The sequence below is a fragment of the Suricata suricatta genome, chromosome 16 (assembly GCF_006229205.1).
Source record: "Suricata suricatta isolate VVHF042 chromosome 16, meerkat_22Aug2017_6uvM2_HiC, whole genome shotgun sequence".
Taxonomy (NCBI): Eukaryota; Metazoa; Chordata; class Mammalia; order Carnivora; family Herpestidae; genus Suricata; species Suricata suricatta.
The window spans coordinates 15,930,425-15,951,100 of NC_043715.1; the positions used below are offsets into that span (position 1 = coordinate 15,930,425).

General features: G+C 33.4%; 1 protein-coding gene across 11 annotated transcripts in view; it reads right to left on the reverse strand.

Annotated features, from left to right (window-relative positions):
* The window catches only part of NFAT5 (nuclear factor of activated T cells 5), a 173,276-nt gene that overhangs the window by 26,545 nt on the left and 126,055 nt on the right, over positions 1–20,676 (reverse strand). For 10 of the 11 annotated variants that reach the window (XM_029924547.1, XM_029924546.1, XM_029924542.1 and 7 more), the window contains 5 exons: positions 16,747–16,939; positions 14,598–14,788; positions 12,043–12,215; positions 5,042–5,176; positions 4,865–4,917 (listed from right to left, as the gene is read on the reverse strand). In XM_029924547.1, the coding sequence (XP_029780407.1) occupies positions 4,865–4,917; positions 5,042–5,176; positions 12,043–12,215; positions 14,598–14,788; positions 16,747–16,939 (745 nt within the window). Of the gene's footprint in view, positions 1–4,864; positions 4,918–5,041; positions 5,177–12,042; positions 12,216–14,597; positions 14,789–16,746; positions 16,940–20,012; positions 20,122–20,676 lie in introns of those variants that run through there. The other variant, XM_029924549.1, reaches the window with a different exon arrangement.

Below are 20,676 nucleotides of genomic sequence, written 5' to 3' on the forward strand. Positions count from 1 at the left end.
TTTCCATATTTATACTGATAATTCCATTTTCTCCAAAACTCCAAAGCTTCTCCTTGTTTTTTTGTTCTTTCACTCTGAAGAATTTAATAGAAAGAACCCAGGAGACTAAAGGGTAAGAAATGACAATCTATATAATTTTGTATTTTTGATACACAAATGCCTCTTTCATGTTTTATAAAACAAGTTATTCTTGACTTGTCTACTGCTTCCTGCTTTCTAATACACTCGTTTTTAGCTTCTAGTGGTGGGTGGCTCAGTCAGTTAAGAATCCTTCTTGGGATTCTCCTTCTTCTCTCTCTCGTAAACTTTTACTTATTTATATTTAATATTTATTTATTTGTTTTTAGTGTTTATTATTTTGAGAACAAGAAAGAGAAAAATTACATATGGCATGGGAAACGACAGAGAGAGAGAAAGACAGACTCCCAAGGAGGTTCTATGCAGGCAGCACAGAGCCTGCCACGGGACTGGATCCCACAAACCCTAGGATCATGACCCGAGCCCAAATCAAGACTCCAGTGCTTAACTGACTGAGCCAACCAGGCACACCTCTAGTTCCCTTTATTATTATTATTTTTTAAGTGTATTTATTTTAAAAGGGGAATAGAGAGAGTGCAAGCAGAGGAGGGCCAGAGAGAAAAAGAGAGAGAGAGAATCCCAAGCAGGTTTTGCAGTGTCGGTGTGGAGCCTGACATAGGGCTCACATTCGATCTCAGCCAAAAGGCCGAGAAGCGATTGACATAGGGCTCAAACTCACGAACCATGAGATCATGATCCGAGCTGAAACCAAGAGTCAGACGCATAACCAAAAGAGGCATCCAGGTGCCCCCCACCTCTAATTCCCTTTCTGAATCACCTCCACATTTCTCTCTTGCTTTCTTTTAAAACAAACTTATCTTTAAGACTATATGCAAATGTACATATATATATAGAAAAAAGATTACATATATCTATATATCTATATATAGATAAGAGAGACCTCTTAGAGATTGATCTTTAAGATATATAACTTTTATATACATATTTAATAGGCAATTCTTACAGAATTCATTTGAAATCATTAAAATGGTAATAAATATAATGACCTTGTGCCTACCACATTTGGTATACATGAGCATGAGACCTATTATGGCTTTGAATAGAAGAGTCAAATATTAAACAAAGAACTGTTTTCCCAGATTTCATTAATCTCAATTTTTAAATAATAAAAAAGTTTAATACTTGACTTGATTTTGGGGTTGCATATGAATAATCATTACAATTACTTATAATTGTAATTTGCAAAGTTATCTTTATTTTCAAAATATTTATAAAGTTCATTTCTTTATTTTGAGAGAGAAAGCATGAGAATGCGTGGTAGGGGCAGGAGAGAACACCAACAGGCTCGGTACTGAGCAGGGCTTGAAGTCACAAACTGCAAGATCATGACCTGAGCAAAATCAAGAGTCAGATGATTAACCAACTGAGTCACCCAGGTACCCCAGCATGGTTACCCCTTTAATTGGTCTTTTCCACTATAGCATCTTTTGATCAATTTTTAATATTGTAGAGGTCCTTTCAGCTTTTCTGTATAGGCATGATATTTCTTTACTGGCCACAATTTCTTTAATTTGTTTTTTGAGTATCTTTCCCTCTAAATGTTTATTTTTTTAATAGATTTTATTTTTTTAAGTAATCTCTACACGTGAGGCTCAAAACCACAACTCCTAGATTAAGAGTCACATACTCCACTGACTGAGCCAGCCAAGCACTCCTAAATGTTAATTTTTAAAATTTTAATATAATCTGTTAGATCAATTCTTTATATCTCCACTGTGATCCCATTCTAAAACACTTCCCAGAAAGTCCCTTAAGAAAAAAAAGAGAAAGTTCTCTGAAGAAGATGGAAACTTAAAAATGAAGAGCAGAATCACAGAATTGATGGACAATCACATTATGTTTTAGTTTGTTATATATACTTGCTTGCAAAAACCCCAGGACCTCTAGATATAGCCACCAAATAAGGACATTAGTTCCTTTTCATTCCACTATGTCATATTTTTATGATTATTATTCTTTATTCTATGGTAACTGGCATAAGCTACCCTGCAAAAAAGTGTTTTAAGAATACTAACTACCCCATGACTTGAAGGTAAAGGAGGAAGGAAGGAAAAAAGGATGAAAGGAAAGAATGAAGCAGAAAGGAAGAGGGAGAGGAGGAGGCAGACGAAGAAGAGGAGAAGGAGGAGAAACAGGAAGGAGAAGGAGGAGAAGCACTTAATGTTTAGTTCTTTATGAGACAGCAAGTTAAGACTATAATTTGTTTGGGGACATCTTATTAATATTTTGTATAATTTATAGGGTGAGTTTCTCAGTCTCCAGAACGTTTTCTTATCTAAAAAACTGCATCACAGGATAAGGTAATAGATAGATAGAAAGAATATTACTAGCAAGGGAGTTTACATTAATCTAACCAACTCATCAAAACTCAAAACATGTTTATGGCACACACAGAAGTATTGCATGCATAAATTAACCTTCAGTCAAGACCAAAACTATAGGCATGTAAAAACCTGGTTAAAATCAGGGTTTGAAGTGCCCTCAGGAAGAAAAAGGAACCACGACCCCAGAGTTTTCTTTTTCTTCAAAGTAAATAAAATTAACTAACAGGTTTTTCATGAGTGTCTGTTAAGTGCTTAATATTATGAGGAAGACAGAAGAGTCATATTACATTGTTCCTAACCTCTAGAAGTCCTTCAGAGGAAGCCACTGTTGGTTTGTGGAGAGTAGGAATGGTCTGATCAAGTAAGTTATATAAGAAATCATAAAATGTTGGAGTTAAGAAGGAACCTCACATAATCTAGCAAAAAAATTTTTTTTGAAAGAGAGACGGTGCAAGTGAGTGAGGGGCAGAGAGAGAGAGGGAGAGAGAGAAGCAGGGCTCACCTGAAGCAGGGCTCATGTTTACCTGAAGTGGGGCTGGAGCTTACTCTGTGTGGGACTTAAACTCATGAACTGTGAGATTATGACCTGAGACAGTGTCAGATGCTTAACAACTGAGCCATCCAGGGGCCCCAATCTAGTAAAATTTTATAGATTAGAAAACTGGGGCACAGAAGTGTTTTTTAGCTTATTTAGGTAACATAGACTGTTAATGATAAAGCAAGTGCTAGAACTTCAGTTAAGACAGAGATTGCCCAGGGGTGTCTGGGTGGATCAATTGGTTAAGAGGCTAACTTCAGCTCAGGTAATGATTTCACGATTCATGAGTTCGTGCCCCGCATCAGGCTCTCTGCTGTCAGCATGGAGCCTGCTTTGCTTCCTCTGTCTCCCCTCTTTCTTTTAAAAATAAATAAAAACATTATTTTAATAAATTTTAATAAATTAATATTAATTATTTATAAATTTATAAGTAAATTTAACATTTAATAAACATTAAAAAAAGATTGCCCTATGGTATATGTGACAAAGGAATGACTGTTAAGTCCTGCTATCTAATTTTGACAGCATGTGGTAGCATAAACCTAGAGAAAAACTTTCTACAAAACATTCGTCTATATATATGAGAAGCTCTACAAAACATGTGTCTATGATGCCATGTGGTAACAAATTAACTTTACCCCAAGTAAGGTCTAGTTTTTGGTGATCTTGAAGGCCCTAGAATTTCCTAACAATGTGATTTATGAAGGGGACTTTGGAATACGTCCTATCAGTTCCAACCTCTAGTGGATACTGGAAGCTCAAGATTAGCTGCACGGGCAGTATGTGACTGGGCCCAAACCAAAACTGTGGACACCGCTGGCTTGGGTGAACTTCCGGATTGATACTACCCCACACACAGTCATACATGGATGTGCTGAGAGTGGGAGGTATCCCTGAGGGCAGTGAAAGCTTTGCCTTCAGGACCTTCGCAGACCTCCCTCTTATGTGTCTTTCCCTCTGGCCAATTCTGATTTGTGTCCTTTTGCTGTAATAAAACTGAAATGAAACATAGGGCATCCTGATTTCTATAAGTTATTCTAGCAAATCTGAGTGAGGAGTGGGAACCACTAAATTTGAAATCAATTGTTAAACAATGAGAGTGGTCAGGAGACCACTGAACTTGTGGTTGGTATCTGAAGTGAGGGCAGCCTTAGGGATTCCTGTGCCTTTAACTTTGAATTTGGCAATATGTTATAATGGATATATATCTTAAATTTAGCATTTTATGGTAAATTTTACGCTTTGGGTATTTTACACATTAGTTTGTTCCTGTTTTGCTCTCTGTTACATACACCAATATATGCCACTCTTCTGCACATGCCTTCTATCTGATTTGCTCATAGATTTATCCTTGTCTTCTCTGCTAGTATCAAATTCTGTAAGTTTGACACTATTTGTTCTACATCCTAATTCTTAGGTCAGTATTTCATCCTTGTTTTCAAGCTCTTTTTCCTTGTTATTTTGAGAAAAACATACATGGTGAAGTCCTACAAAGACAGACTCTTCAACAGAAGTATAACCAACAGTGCCTCTGCAAAAAGTAACTGATAAACATAAAACACTGGACACATAGCAGGTACGCAACAAATAAGTTTCCCTTCAATTTAACTAAATAGTAGGTTAGGATAATCCAAAGCCTCTGAGCAAATAAATTTTAGGAAATTAATGTCTCATTTATTAACAATGATAATTTACCAATGCTTCTAATTTTTAAAAATAGAAAACTGTAGAAATAATTCCTTTCAATTAAAGAAACTCCAGAAAGAAACCTAAATGATTTATATGAAACCCACATAAAGAAGAAATTTAATCTGTTCATTCAGGAAAATTTCAGAACAAAACTGTTTCTCAGAGAGTGAACAAACTAAAAACACAACAAACCACAGAAAGGCTTAAATTATACCTGATGAAATAATTCCATGTCAATTTCAGCTTCTGACTTCCAAGAGTTTTCATCTGATTGAAATAAAAACAGTAATTTACTAAAATTTTGAAACTTTTTAACTTTGTAAATATTATTTTATCTTTATAACAAAGTATAACATACGACAATCTCAGTACCAGTACTATGCCTACTTACCAGAAATATTTTCTTGGAAAATAACTTTAGTTCCTTTCAGAAAGTTCTTGCCGATTAAAAATACTTCTTCCTCTCCTTTCACTGAACAGCTATGCAAGCTTTTCTTTAAGATTTCTGGCACTCCTGCTGGCTGAGCTGTGGGTACACATAAGCATTTCATAAAAAGAACCGCCAACGCTTATTTCTTTTCTAAAATCAACTCAATTATCCAGTTCTAAAGAAGCCTTCTTTGTTGACCCCTGAGTTTGACTTCCTTTACCGTGTAACTTTTAACTTTCACCCTAACAGAAAAACAACAAAAGAAAAGCCCTATTAATTTTTAATAACTCTTAGAAGATTTTGTAGGGATGGATTAATGTCTAAGATAAGGTTTTCATTATTATGTGTCATCTTTGTTTTCTCATTATGTGAATAATAAAGTTCTAAAATGTGAACTTAGTCATTTTTTGTTTTAATGATATTTTTTTTAAATTCTATTTAAAAACAAGCTTGTCCCACAATCCTAACCTCAAAAATGTCAGCTATGCTTTGCCATTACTGTATGAGACTTCTGAGGCAACGTGTGCCTCTGAGTGATAATGACCGTTTCTTTAAGGATCTACACCCAGGACTCAGAGGCCTCATACCAAAAGAAAACCTAAAAACAGACTGAATTCAATTTAGAATAGTTTTTTCTACCAGAGGATGTCCATAAATTAGGATAACCTGAGCTTAAGAAATAAAATGCACTTGTTTTAAAATTTTTAGACTAACCACTGCTAAAATTAACAAAGAAGTTGAGGGGTGCCTGGGTGGCTTAGTCAGTTAAGTGGCTGGCTTCGGCTCAGGTCATGATCTCTCATGGTTCATGGGTGAGAGCCCCCTGGAGCCTGATTGAGATTTTGTGTGTGTGTCTTTGTCTCTCTCTCTCTCTCTCTCTCTCTCTCCCTCCCTCACTCATGCTTTGTCTCTGTCTCTCAAAAACAAATAAACATTAAAAAAAAAACCACAAAGAAATTGAAAAGTACTGAGGCGCCAGATCTAATGAGTTAATTATAATTAGCCTACCAACTTCCTCATGCCAGGATTTCCGTAAGAATTTAATAGGTTGCTTAGCAAAACAGGTTTCAAGGTCAAGTAAATCTGGGAAATATTGGATTCAAGTTAAATGAACAAAATGAATATTCAATATACACTATAAACAAATATTCAAGAAGTGAGTATAGTATACAGTTACCCCAATATATTTGACTCCAGAAACATTCTTCCTTACACCTAAGAACTGGTTTTCTACCGAAGTACTTTCTGGGATGCTGGTGTATGCAAATAAATACTTTTTAAGTACTCAAAAAAAAACTGCTCCCCAGGACGTTAAGCACTTTGTCACAGATTATAGATTTGGTGTTTTAGTAAACCCTCACAACATAAGCACTGCAAAGGTAAACTTAAATATGGCTTGTACAACTCATCACCTTCTAAATTAATAAGATATTTTACTAAACTTTAGGAAAAGTTTTTTTTTCTTAGACACTTCTACATTTAAATAATTTTATTTTTTTAAGAATATAATATGGAGATATTTAATGTCAAAATATTCACTGTCCCTCTTTCCCTAGGTCCTTCCTTGTAGAAAGGCTGTAATTCTTGCCCCACTCATATCAGGATTGGCCATGTGCCTTGTTTGTATAATGAAATGGGAACTGAAATAATATGCCAGTTCCAAGGAAAAGCTTTATTAGAACCTCACATGGTTCCACCATTTCCTTTTTTCTTCTGCTACAAAAATGGCCAAGTTCCAGATAAGGGCAGCTTCTTCAGCTTGGATCCCACAGTGAAGAAGATGGATCTGCTTCCAAACCACAGTCAATATTATCATAAAGCAAGGGAGAAGTAGAACTATTACTGAATGCCACTGAGTTTTTTTGTTATGCAACATCATTTAGCCTCACTTATTGATACAAACTAGTAAGTATCCTTATTAAATATTTAAATAGCAAATGACATTTTCAGCAATGTCTAAGAGTTTAAAAGAAATTGTGAATGTATATCCATATATACTGGTTAGGAACACACAGGGTTAATGTATCAAGAGAATGGAAACAGTTATTGGTCAAATGGTGACAATTATATGTCCCCTTTAAATGAAGAATTAACTAATTTATAGCTCTTTAATGTTTATTTTTGAGAGAGAGAGAAAGAGAGCACGAGCAAAGGAGGGAGGGCAGAGAGGGAGGCACAATCCAAACCAGGCTCCAGGCTCTGCGTCAGCACAGAGCCCGACAAGGACTTAAACCCACAAAACGTGAGATCATGACCTAAGCCAAAGTCTGACACTTAATGGACTGAATTGCCCAGGTGCCCCTAATTTATAGCTTTTTAGAATAACACTGGAACTAGATATTTGTTTTGAAATGACATTCAAGAAAAATACTAAATGTTATTTGGAGTAGAAAAAATGAGAGGTGAAAAATTACATGAACACATTGTATTAACAAAATTAATGGAAAGTCTATAACCTTTTCCCCCATTTTCAAATACTATGTGGAAATTCCTCTTCAGTGGTGCTTTTCCTATCTCTTTTTTCTGTTTATGTATTAAGGTCATTAGATGGCCAAATAAGGCTCCTCTGAAGGTACAATAAGTATAATATCTTCTACATACTTGTATTTACATTATATAAAGAACTAGTCTGTTACTGTTCAAGATAATTTAACTTTTAACTTTTGACCTTAAAAGGTCTATTCTATTAAAAAGTTTAATGGTTACCTAACAGGCCAGACACTATACTAAACAGAAGTAAAGTCAGTATTATTTAAGCATTAACTATTTTATTTTTATCTCTAAGTAATTAGTAAACCAGTTCTTCAAAGTGATCACACTGCTTAAAAAATTATAAAATTAAAAAAAGCAGCCACTTTTCTGGTATTATAAACACAGTGTGCTTCTAGGTGCTTGTCAAATAGTAGCCTCAAAAATAAAGCTGAAAGGGGGCACCTGGGTGGCTCAGTCTGTTAAGCTTTTGACTTAGGATCAGGTCATGATCTCACAGTTCAAGAGTTTGAGCCCCAAGTTGAACTCTGATACCTCAGAGCCTGGAGCCTGCTTTGATTCTGTCTCCTTCTCTCTCTGTCCCTCCTCCACTCACACTCCCTCTCTCTCTTTCTCTCTCTCTCTCTCTCTCAAAAATGAATATAACATTAAGAAAATAAATAAAGCTGAAAAAAATCAATGAATATCTGAATAATGAAAAATAAAGTATTTCAAAGTGCCAAAAGAATTAGTAAAGCTTTTTAATAAGGTCTCTGAAAAGATGGAATGTTTACTCAATGATATTACCCCTTTCTTAAAAGTTGTGGCATACACAGAAACACAGGAGGTGGAAACTTGTTAAATTCAGTCAGATTTAATACAATAATCACAATAAGATAGAATCCAATATACCTTATAGTGAAGAAAGCGACTTCTTATCTTGTGTATTTAAAAAATTAGCATTGGGGTGGGTACTAAAACAGTATGCAAATTGTACTCTTAGTTTCATCTAGTATCAACAAATAATATAAACAATATACCAAAGCAAAAAAATATGTATGCCTGTATTGTCTGGAGAAACAGAAATATGTCGAGACTGTAAAAGGGGAAAATTCTTCCATCCCCTTAAAAACAAACAAACAAAAACAGACAATGGATCCAATGCTCATTGTTAAACCAACAAATAGAAGCAGTTCTTCTTTTTCACCATCACAAAGAACATGAATTTTGGCAACAGCCCTTCTTTCCACTGAGTATTTCCAGTGGGAAGAGTAAGTGTCTGTTTCCTCTCCTCCCTTCCACCTCCATCACCTTTTGGCCTCTCCTTCTTTTTACCTCCCTCTTATCTTCCTGTTTCCCTCTACCTCCCATTCCAATTCTAACCCTTCTTACTAACCTATTTCCTTTTCACCTCTCATTCTATTCCAATTGCTCAAACCTGCCAAAAAGGTTATATTAATGGAAATAAACATAAACCAAAAACCCATAATGGAACAAGCATTCTTATTTTTAATTTTTTAAATAAAAATATTTTGGGGTCTTTTGTTTCACTGTGTATTATTTATATGTTTACCTTTCCTCTTCCCTCATATCCCACTCCAAAGCCTAAAGGCAAGCCTCAAGCTTTCTAACAGTCAGGCTAAAATTCAAATTCTTTAGTTCAACACACAAATCTTTATAAAGGAGATCTTGCGTAGCTCTACTAGCTTCAAATCTTACTTCTTCTTCATAATATCTTTTTATTCCAATCATATCAAACTCTTTTTAATTCCCCTAAAAGAAGTATACTCTTTCATGGAGTAGATTTATACACTGTTCCTATGTCGAGGATAAACTTCATCTAAACTCTGTCTCCCCACCCCCCTTTACTGCTATTTGTCCTTCTAGATAACTTAACAAGTGTTTCCCTTTCCAAACAAGATGTTCTTCTTTCTTAATGTTTCCATTGTACCCTACTGATGCATCTAATGTTGCTTTTTTTTTTTTAAGGGAGCACATGCTTTGAATATAGGCTCACTCTTGAATATAGATATTCAAGTAAAATCCCCCCAATATGAACTGAAATCTACTTTCTAAATTCATAAAGTCTAAATTACACAACACAAATCTTCTAGGTAGAGGAAACAGTTTGCTAACATAATCTCATTCTGTAACGACAGCCCTAACCATCCAGAAGCTATGACTAGGAAGAATGGAATTGTTCACACTTGGTTTCAGCACCGTAATTTTAAGTGACTATAATGGCAATACAGCATAGTGGCTTAAAAAAGAATGTGAATCCTGGTCTTACTATTTACTAGCTATATGACCTTAAGGAAGTTATTTAATTTTTCTAAGTCTTAGTTTCATCAGTTGTAGAGTGGAATCTATATAAGATAACAGAGAGGAGGAAATGATACAAGGCTTATAAAGTTTAACAAAACCTCCAGCATATAGTCAGAGCTCAAAACATGTTAACTTTTATCATTAGCTGTATGTCCCTTCCACTGTGTGCTGCTGCTTCTAAGGGTTGTCATATCTACCCCCCACATAGCCTCCCAGAGAGATACACTTTTTGAAATATGGACATACATATATTATCCTTAATAGTGATAATTAACAAACAATAATTACAGATGAAATATTTCAGAAAATCGTGTTTTCTATTTCTTTTGTATTCTCTACCACTTTTAGGGGGATATATTTATACCTTAACAATACCTTAATGAAACAGAAAGTGAAGAAATGACTAAACAAACCAAAGAAAGAGCAAATGACTAAATAAAGTTGGCAACCATTTTCCTGTCTCCACTAAAGTAGTATGATCTGAATTATTCAGCATCTCCTGGCTCTGGCCTCCAGAGAGTATCTATGGTCATGCTCAAAACAGTAGATCACATAAAAAACAAAAAACAAAAAACAAAACAAAAAAACCCCACTCTATATATGCCACTAAAATTGGAACTGAATCCTAGTAAGAGTCAAGTTGGAACATATCACAAATTACAGTAAATCCAGAATTGGAGCACCCCAATTAGAAAAGCTTAAGAACCCAATAAACCATCTATAGATTGTTTATTTTGTCCCTATATAAATACAATAGAATGGACATGGAATATGTAATCTGTAAAAGCAGTGTATTTATAATTGCACATCACCCAGAAATAGCCTAAAGAAATACTAGTATCAAAACAAATTTGTTATAGTAACAAAAAATAGAGAAATACAACTGAGTTCTCTTGAGATCAGAAAGATATTTTAGTACTTTAAAAAAATTAGGGTGTTTGCTAAGCTAAAGTATGGCTATAATTATTTTTGAGATGAATTAAAAGAAAGGGAAAATAGGGGCATCTGGGTGGCTCAGTGGGCTGAGCATCTGGCTTCGGCTCAGGTCATGATCTCACGGTTCGTGGGTTCGAGCCCCACGTCAGGCTCTGTGCTGACAGCTAGCTCAGAGCCTGGAGCCTGCTTTGGATTCTGTGTCTCCCTCTATCTCTGACCCTCCCCTGCTCGCACTGTCTCTCAAAAATAAATAAAAAACATAAAACAATTAAAAAAGAAAGAAAGGGAAACTAAAATTTACAAAGGATGAATAATGTGACAAAACAAAAATACAATTACAAAGGCTCTGTAACTGTCCTAGGGGTAGCAAGGTCATAATACCCAAAACAACCCAACAGGAAATTCAACTGGATAGAACAGAGTCTATTCTGCTCTTCTGAATTCAGGTATAAATAACAATGAAGCAATGCCAAAGAAAATTATACTCAGTGAAAATCTTCTTAATTCATACAGTAAAGGAAAAAATTTTCTATTTATCACTTGTAATAATACTCATTATGGGAACCCAGAATATACTGTGAGGCACATACTACAATATGATTAAATTTAAACACACACATACATACACATACGTCATTTACTTCCTATGCCAAGATTAGCAAAATAACAATTTCGATTCCCACTTCCAAAAACTATACATTAATGCTCTAATTTATAATCAGAACTCCAAATGCTGTATATTTACAAAGTTCTGCTTATCTAAATGTTTCTAATGTTCTAATACAAAATAAACTTAGGAGCACAGCAATTTATCATACAATGAAGGTGCTGCAAAAAAAATCCTTTGGCTTTGCAATTTACTTCAGGTAAACCATTCAAAGCACTTAAAAAAAAAATTTTTTTTTAATTTTAAGTAGACTTCACACCCAATATGGGGCTTAAACTTGTGACCCTGATATCAAGAGTCACATGCTTTAGCATCTGAGCCAGCCAGGTGTCCCTCAAAGTACCTTTAAAATTAGTATGGGATAATTATAAGGAACTATAAAATGCTACATATCTTTTCAATTTAAGTTGAAATTATCCACCTGTAATCTAGAAAATCTAACTACAACTTTTAAAATGCTTCAAATTTTGCATGCTTACAAGCTACAGTCTACAAAACATCCAAAATTTAGCAATGTCTAAAAATTAATGAAAACAAAACTCTTATTATATATTTTCTTACTTACTACATAAAATTGGAGAAGAGGGTGTTTGCAGTGTCAAAGTGGAGCCATCTTTCCTTGTGATATTAACTCTAAAAACCAATCTGGCACGAGTGCTTTTTTTCTTGGAACCAGCAATTCCTATTCTGGCTTCAACATCAGCATTCCTCAATTTCAATATCCCTACGCAGTCCACCCTAACACAGAAAAAAATACATTAACCAATATTTTCTGTCATATAAACAGCACAATATTCTTAATCATATTTTTTTGAATATGTAATACAATCTTAAGATTCCAAATTAAAAAAATATAGAAGGGTAAATTCTCAATATTCATAATTTCTAATCATGACAACTTTTCATTTACAATAATAATGCAAAAAATAGTAAAGTAAAATCACTATTTCAAAATCCGAACATAAGTAATAGTTTATAAGAGATACTTTTGCCATTTTCTTTGAGAAAGAGAGAGAGTGAGAGCAGGAAAGGGGCAGAAAGAGAGGGAGAGAGAGAAGGTCAAGCAGGCTCCACGCTCAGCACGGAGCCCCACATATATACCTGATCTCATGACCAGGTGATCATGACCCCAGCCAAAGTCAAGAGCTCTGTACCTAACCAACTGAGCCACCCAGGCATCCTAGCCATTTTTTTATTTTAATTAATTAATTAATTAATTTTTAAATTATGCTCAAGGTGGGGCTCAAACTCATGACCCTGAGATTAAGATACATATGTTCTACAGACTAAGCCAGCCAGGGGCCCCAATTGCTATTTTTAGAATATAAATGCAGGTGCCTGGGTGGCTGTAGGGTAAGCATCCAACTTTGGCTTGGTCATGATGTCGGGTTCTTCAGTTCAAGCCCCATATCAGGCTGTTGGTGTAGAACCTGCTTGGGATTCTCTCTTTCCCCTTTTTTCTCTGGCCTCTCTCCACCTGCTTGCTCTTTCTCTCTCTCAAAATAAATAAACTTGAAATATATAAATAATCAAATAGATAAATATAACCTCTTTATTTTTGCAGGTAATTCAGATATTAAAATAGAAAGAATGAATTTTACTTAGAGAAAAAAAAACTAGCAAACTGTTCCCTCCAAAATGAAACACTACATAGCCATTAAAATATATGCCATAAAATATTTACTATATTGAAGATGCTGATGGTAAGTGAAAGCAAGGTTATAAAACAGTAGGTACAGTATTATTTCAATTTATCAGAAAAAAGGATGGAAAGATACATATTAAAATACTGGTTATTTTTGAGAAGTTGGCTTTTCAGAGGTATGTTCTTAGCTTTTTATTATTATTATTAATTTTTATTCATTTTTTAAATTTTTCTGTATTCTCAACTTATAATGAATACGTACTATTTTTATAACCAGTAACTTCTTTCCTTTCTTCCATTATATACATTTTTATAATTTTCAAAAGTTAAAAAACAAGTCTACTATTTTTCAAAAATTTTCTTTTCCAATGAACCTCTTAAAATGGCTTTCAAAAGGAAACTGAAAACTAAATAGAGAAATGTCATTAGCTATCCAATACAAATAATTACAACCTAAGTCTATCCGTCATCAATATGTTTGCTGCTGTTATGGTTCAACTTTAGGATAAAAATCCTTAACAAAGGCTTAAGAAAAAAAAATTTTTTAATATAGCTTATTGTCAAATTGGTTTCCATACAATATCCAGTGCTCATCCCAACAAGTGCCCTTCTCAATGCCCATCCCCCATTTCCCCCTCTCCAGACCCCTCATCAACCCTCAGTTTGTTCTCAGTATTTAACAGTCTTTCATGGTTTGCTCCCTCAAAAATTTTTTTTTAAATTAACACTTCTAATATTTTAGGCAATGAAAATGCATACGATGGAAAAAAAAACATATTTCCAGTACATATTCTTTTTTATTTATTTTTTATTTTTTTTATATTTTTATTTATTTTTAATACAGAGAGAGACAGAGCATGAGAGGGGGAGGGGCAGAGAGAGAAGGAGACACAGAACTGGAAGCAGGCTCCAGGCTCTGAGCTAGCTGTCTGCACAGAGACTGACGCGGGGCTTGAACCCACAAACGTGAGATCTGACCTGAGCTGAAGTTGGAGGCTTAACCGACTGAGCCACCCAGGCGCCCCACATATTCTTTTTTAATATAGGAAAACAAAAATAGAAGGTGAATTTAAAACAGCATCATGCTTTTTCAAATCAAGATGGGTCAAGGTATCATGAATGGTCTCAAATGCAAATACTAAGAATGAAGGAGAGCAAATCAAATTGTTTATAGTTTTTATTTTTATTGTTACTTTTATTAATCCCAACAAATCAGTCCATGTTATATCCAAAAAAGCCATTATTCCACCTGGCTTTTATTTCCTTTCCTTTCATCAGGGTAATTCTATGGCAAAGGGCAAAAGAGTTCATTTTGACGAATTACCATTCTGCATTAATCTATTTTTATATTTGTTATGTTTAAAACATTTTAATAAAATACTCAGAATCTTCTTCTTTACATTAGAAACTAAAATTTTTTCCTGCCCACTGCAAACGTGTTATGTATACTGAAAAAATTTTTACTAAGTACTTACGCCAGTGTCATGTTGTTGCTTGGATCAAGGCCAACTTCTATAACAGTAGTGCCTTCAATGTCCACTTCTTTACATGGAGTTGTATTTCGCCCAGTTACCCTGCAGGCCTGATAAAATCCATGTGGTTTCACTCGACCAGAGTCATTGCCCACAAACACTTGCAACACTACTGGCTCATTATGGCCCTCCAGCTGGAGTGAGATAACATGGAACATAAACTCTAATTAGCTTTTCAAATAATCTGTCAAACATTTAAGACCAAATTCTACCTTGATAACTGGATAACAATAAAGAAATAATTTAAATCCTCAAGAAAACCAAAAGTAAAATATTTTCACAAAAAGGAGTTGGCCAAGTTCTTGCAGGAAATCATAAGTCTTAATTCTGTAATAATCACATTTTGATTAAAATATTATATTTGATGATAAATTGTCACTTATAATTAATTTGTACAACCAGATGCAAATGAATACACAGTCCTTTAGGTATTTGTAGATTTATGAACTGCCAAAGCATGTGGGTTATTCAAAATTTACCATCACTGCTAACAGAAAATTCACTAAACTATGTTAGTGGCATCATTATCATCATCATCAAATGTGTACACATACTGAATTTTTACTTTTTTAAAGCTATTTGAACAGAAAAGTATTTGAAGTGCAACTATATAAATAATAAGGAAATGTAGCTCATTTGCATAGATTAGATACACACACACAACATTATGAAATTCTGGGCCAAAATATCATGGTGTGAAAAAGTGTTAGTTCAAACCAGGATCTATATGGATCCTTACAGGTCTCTAACAAGCTTTCATAAATTATAAGCCAATGCTGATTTTTGTTCATGTTTATAATTAAATACTGAAGCTATTAATATAGAATGCATAAAAAAATCACAAAAAATAACTTGTACAATGTACCCCAAAGTACTTTAAAAGATTCACTATACATCTTTTGTAACCCAGTATAACAATATCTCTGTGAAATGATATTATGAGGGAAATAAGTAGACAAATGAACAATCTACCTAAACCGTTAGCATTACCTAGAATAGTGTCTGGCACGTAGAGGGGTGTATATTTGTTGAATGAATGAATAAACTTTAAAGGGGAATTCACTCCCTATCACAGACAACTAATCTAATAATACTTCTGATCAGGGAATTCTTAAACAAAGCATAACTTAAAGTCAGAGCAATTTGGGTTAAAAATACTGAACAAACTATCAAAATGCCTGGTTAGACCAATTATTTATACAAAGCACTACTTAAATTTCTCATTTACCTAGTATTTCTCCCGAGCGTGGGGGATTGAGGATAGGTTGGTGTCATGAGTAGCAGAGGGATGGGAATGATACTGTACATGGGACTATTAACCAACCCTATTAATGGTCATGAATAGGTTTCCTGATCCTAAATTTCTACCATTATTTCAATAAAATTTAAAATGAAAGGCAATCCAAGTAAATACTATAGTTACACAAACTGGGTTTAACAAGAAGTTACTGTGTGACTAGTCAGAATTCCTCCGTTTAATATTTTACAAGGGGTAGAAACACTTGTTAAACATCCCCCACACACTTTTTTTTAGTTTATCTTCAAAAAGAAATATTCTTTGTAACAAAGCTTCCCAGGGGGTGAAATTTAAGCCCCTTTTTTTCTTTTAACCTAAATTCTGAAAAGATGAAAAATCAGTTGATATCCTAGTTCTCAAACTGAGGATTTGAATTATCTATCAATTAATTCTTTTCTGAGATGAATTGTCCTGATTCCTTTAGCCATCTCAAAAACCTTATTTTCCAAGTCCATATTAATTTCTATAATATTTCCTTGAATACACTATAAATTTTCTTCTTAAATATTAAGTTTAGGAAGAAATGAATATAGTTGCTACCAATGTCAAATATAAGGGGAACATAATTCGTAATTTCCAAGTATTACTGAGAACACATTCTCGCCTCCCCTTTTATCTAAATTAAAATTCAAATTAAAGCAACAATACTGGAGTTATTCAGTCAGACTTGCTTTAATTTCCCTTATATATGGTAATTCTACCATCTATTTTAGGCAGCTTTTGATAGTTCAAAATAAAACAACTAGTAAGAAAACTAGTGAAAATTCTTTGTATATTGCTAAATAAAATAAGTACCTTTACTGTAGGAAAGCCTTGCTGTGTTCTATCCTTTACTGAGCCACGGCTACCCTCGGTCAGGTACCGAGCTCGGTGCTGGGTCTCAGGCTGCACAACTATCTTCAGCTCCTTTCCCTCACTTTTAACAGGATACTGTCCACACAACATGGGGCTCTTCTTCACTCCACTGCCTTTTTGGTTTTCCAATGTTCTGAGAAGTCAAAGCACAACACAGAAAGAGTATCAAGAAGAGGGTTTTTTTCTCTACAAAAGTCATTTAAGATAAAGGAAGGAACAGAAAAGGCAGTAACATTAAAAACAACAGATAATCCTAACAACAAAATAAAACACAGCCTAAGGGAAGATACATTCCATAAGCAAAGTATCTCTTAAAATTTTTTAAAAAAATTTAACTATACAATGCAAAAATAAAGAAAGTAAATTGGACAGGGAAGACAAAGAATACGTATGTGTGGTAGGAGGAAGGGAGGAAGACTGAACCTAATGAACAGGGAGGGAATAACAGGTAAGAGAATAGCTAATGTCACTTCACAATGCACTTCAGTCAAAATAAATTTAACAAATTACATATAGATGTGAGTGTAATATAAAGCTATAAGATAAACTACCATTATTTTCAAATCAGACTTGCAATGCAAAAGAAAAGCGAAGTAGCAAAAAGAAATGAAAGACCTTAAAAATAAACAATCTAAAGTACATGTAGTATGTATTTTTTCAGATCTCTTTTTCAGTACAATTTTTCTGAAAAAATTATAATAAAAAATCAGAGACCCAATTTTTATTGGGAAATCAGATTTACTCTACAATCTTTCTTAGAGGTATAATTTTTCACCTAAATAATTTTTATTCATGACTAAAGAATTAAAATTTATAAAATAAAATAAATTTATATAAAATTTATTTATAAAAATAAATAAATAATAATAATTAAAAAGATTAAATAAATAAAATCTTTATAATCTGGCCTTTACAGATAGGCAATCTATTTTTTAAAATTGTCTTTCTAATATTTATTTGTTTATCATGCATTTGCTATGTGGAATGTATGTTCAAAGAAAAATATTTCAAATGGTGGTTAGGACTTTAAGTCAACACATTTAATCTGAAGTGATTAAAATGAAGTGGTTATGTGATAAAACAAATACAAAACAATACTATTAGTTTTAAAATAGATTTAAAATTATCCATATACATTTTAAAATAGAGTCAGGGCCTATAATGCTTTCTGTACAATTCACATTGAAAATACAGGAGCTAAGAGATGATGATGGACAAAATCTGCAAAAGCAAACAGGTTCCAGGAGGAACATTATGATTTCAAACAAAAAACAACAGTGGCTAAGAAGCCTTAATCCTGCCCTAATGTTTAACCCTCCATCTCTAACTAAGTTGTGGCCTCTATCATCAATAAGAAAAAGAAGAAAGGCTGTACTCTCAATGGAACCAGGCACTGGGGTGAACCTAATAGTGAGGAAAGAGACAAAGGACGGAGAAGAGAAGGAATGCGCAGTAAGACTGACTAGGTAAGTGAGAGGGTTCTGAGGGCTAGTACTGGGCTCCGTCACCTTCATATTCCCTGAACCTTTCACAATTCCTGAACCCGCAGGTGCTGAAAAAATAGTTGTCATTGAAGGCAAATAGGAAAAAGAGACAAAAGGAAGCAGAATAAAAAGAGTTCCTATAATATCAAGATGAGGAAGACTGAATCCTAACCGGCTAAGGACTGCCATTTATGTTAAGTCTCACATAATTAAGTCAAAGATTACCCATGTAAGTCATTTAAAAGTCCCTGAAAGAATAAATTCAATGAATCAAAGTACTGAGTTGAAACTGGAACAATGGGCAACAAATCCTATTTTTCTGTTCATCATTCTAGGTAGAAATTCAAACATTTGCTCTCAATACAATGTGCAGTCCCTTACATATGAAACTCTATAATTGTATCATTTTATATTTATTTTAAAATCAAAGCAAAAATATTCACTTACTGAAACTATGTAAAAATTATAAATATTCTAAATATTCATTGAAAAGGACTAAAAAAATACAGTAAAATGCTAATAGCAGTTGTACTGAATGACTAGATTATGGGTTATTTTTTTCTATTTTTCTGCATGTTTGTAATTAATATCTATTAATTTTATAATAGAAAAGGGAACATTTTAGTTTGAAATATAAGGAAAATTTAGCATATAAATATGAATTTGGCAAGATAACAGTTTTTATATTCACTTATGCTAGCCAAGCTAGTATTTATGAGGATAAATAGATGAAAACAAATTTTATTACTTTAGTAAAACAAAATATTTCATTTGGGATGAAGACTGATGAGTGAGTTGACAAAGTATACACATTATGGCTTAAAGAATAGCCCATGTAACTAAACAATTCCTGAAATGATACTTTTAAAAGCCCTTAAAAGTACTTTTATTCTCTAAGGCTTAAATGTAAGGATGGAATACATATATATTTAGGTCTTCAGACATGTAAAACAATGAAAAGGTCAACTAATTCTTAGACAAGAAGTCACTGAAATTCGTAATTTTTAAGGCACAATGGCTTACAGTTAATCATATGGGATTTTACTTTTAAATTACATCCAAAAAGTTAAGTCCTCTGTCTTGGTATATTCTATTCAGAAGTCTTAAAAATGATTCTAATTCCTTTGTGTTACATATCCTTCTAGTAGTGTGCTGCAAAAAAATAGTTTTCACTATAAAATGCCTAAAAGGAGTTTCTAATTACATTGTATCATAATTTTCAGGACTATCTAGAAGAGACACAGGGCTACTGATTCTCAGGACATTTAGTTGAAGAATTTAAGAACATGGCTAGGAATTTCCTGCGTAGTTCCTTTTTAAAGGATTCTGTTTTATAATAAACTCCTTTATATAACATTTTAATTATACAAAAATGCTATTTTCATCTTGGAAATCAACAAATTGCTGTTTACAACATGTATGAGAGTACATTTCGTACACTTTAGTATTATATAAACTGTAATTTATGGCATATTATTAGATCTAAGGCTATATATACCTTATCCCTCAAAAGATTTCTGAATTTCTTTCATGTTTCTAACACCTTTCTTGTTGAAGAATATAGGACTTTAGCTTGAGATCCTCTTAATAACTGCTTTTAAAAGCCTATTTTCAATATATTTACAAATTGCTTTATCCCTTCCTTGCTATAGTTCTTATAAATTCAAAATTTAAACTTCCTCCATTACTTCTATTTGCTAGTGTCAAACATTTTTCCATTACCTAAGAAGCTGGACATTTCTTCTGCTGCTTGATGAGTGTCTGTTCCATGAATTAGTTCATGAGAGATTTTGTCTCGACAAATGTTATTACACTTTCCCTGGGTAAACTCAAATCATTTCTAAGATATATCTATCATACAAAAGCAGAAGCAGAAAAAATGTAGGTCAAGAGATCTCTTAATAGAAACTGCAAATGACACATGTTGACTAACCCTATATAAAAATTATATTTGTTCTTCATTTGGACCATTAATATTTACTTCAGTATAAAAATGAAAATCTCTCTTCTGGAACTTAAAAAAAAAACCTTTTGCATTGAAACCCTAATAAATGCATAAGCATATTTAATAACAGATATACATGAGCCTTTTAAAACTGTGTTACTGCATTTCAGAGCATCCTTCTATAGCTACTACTTCTACAAATATGTTCTGAACTTAGCTCTGTAATGTAATGGTAACCTTTTGGGAAAAGGTGTATCTTGCTTTCTTTTAGATAGTTTTCTAATCTGGACTTCATAAAAAGAAAAAACATTTAAATGTTTAATACATTAAGAATACTCTCTATAATACTCAACCAGATTACTAACTTAAAAAATAAGAATGATGCCATCAAGTAGTAAACCAAAAGCTTCTGCATCATTCTTTTTAACAATCTGAAATTGT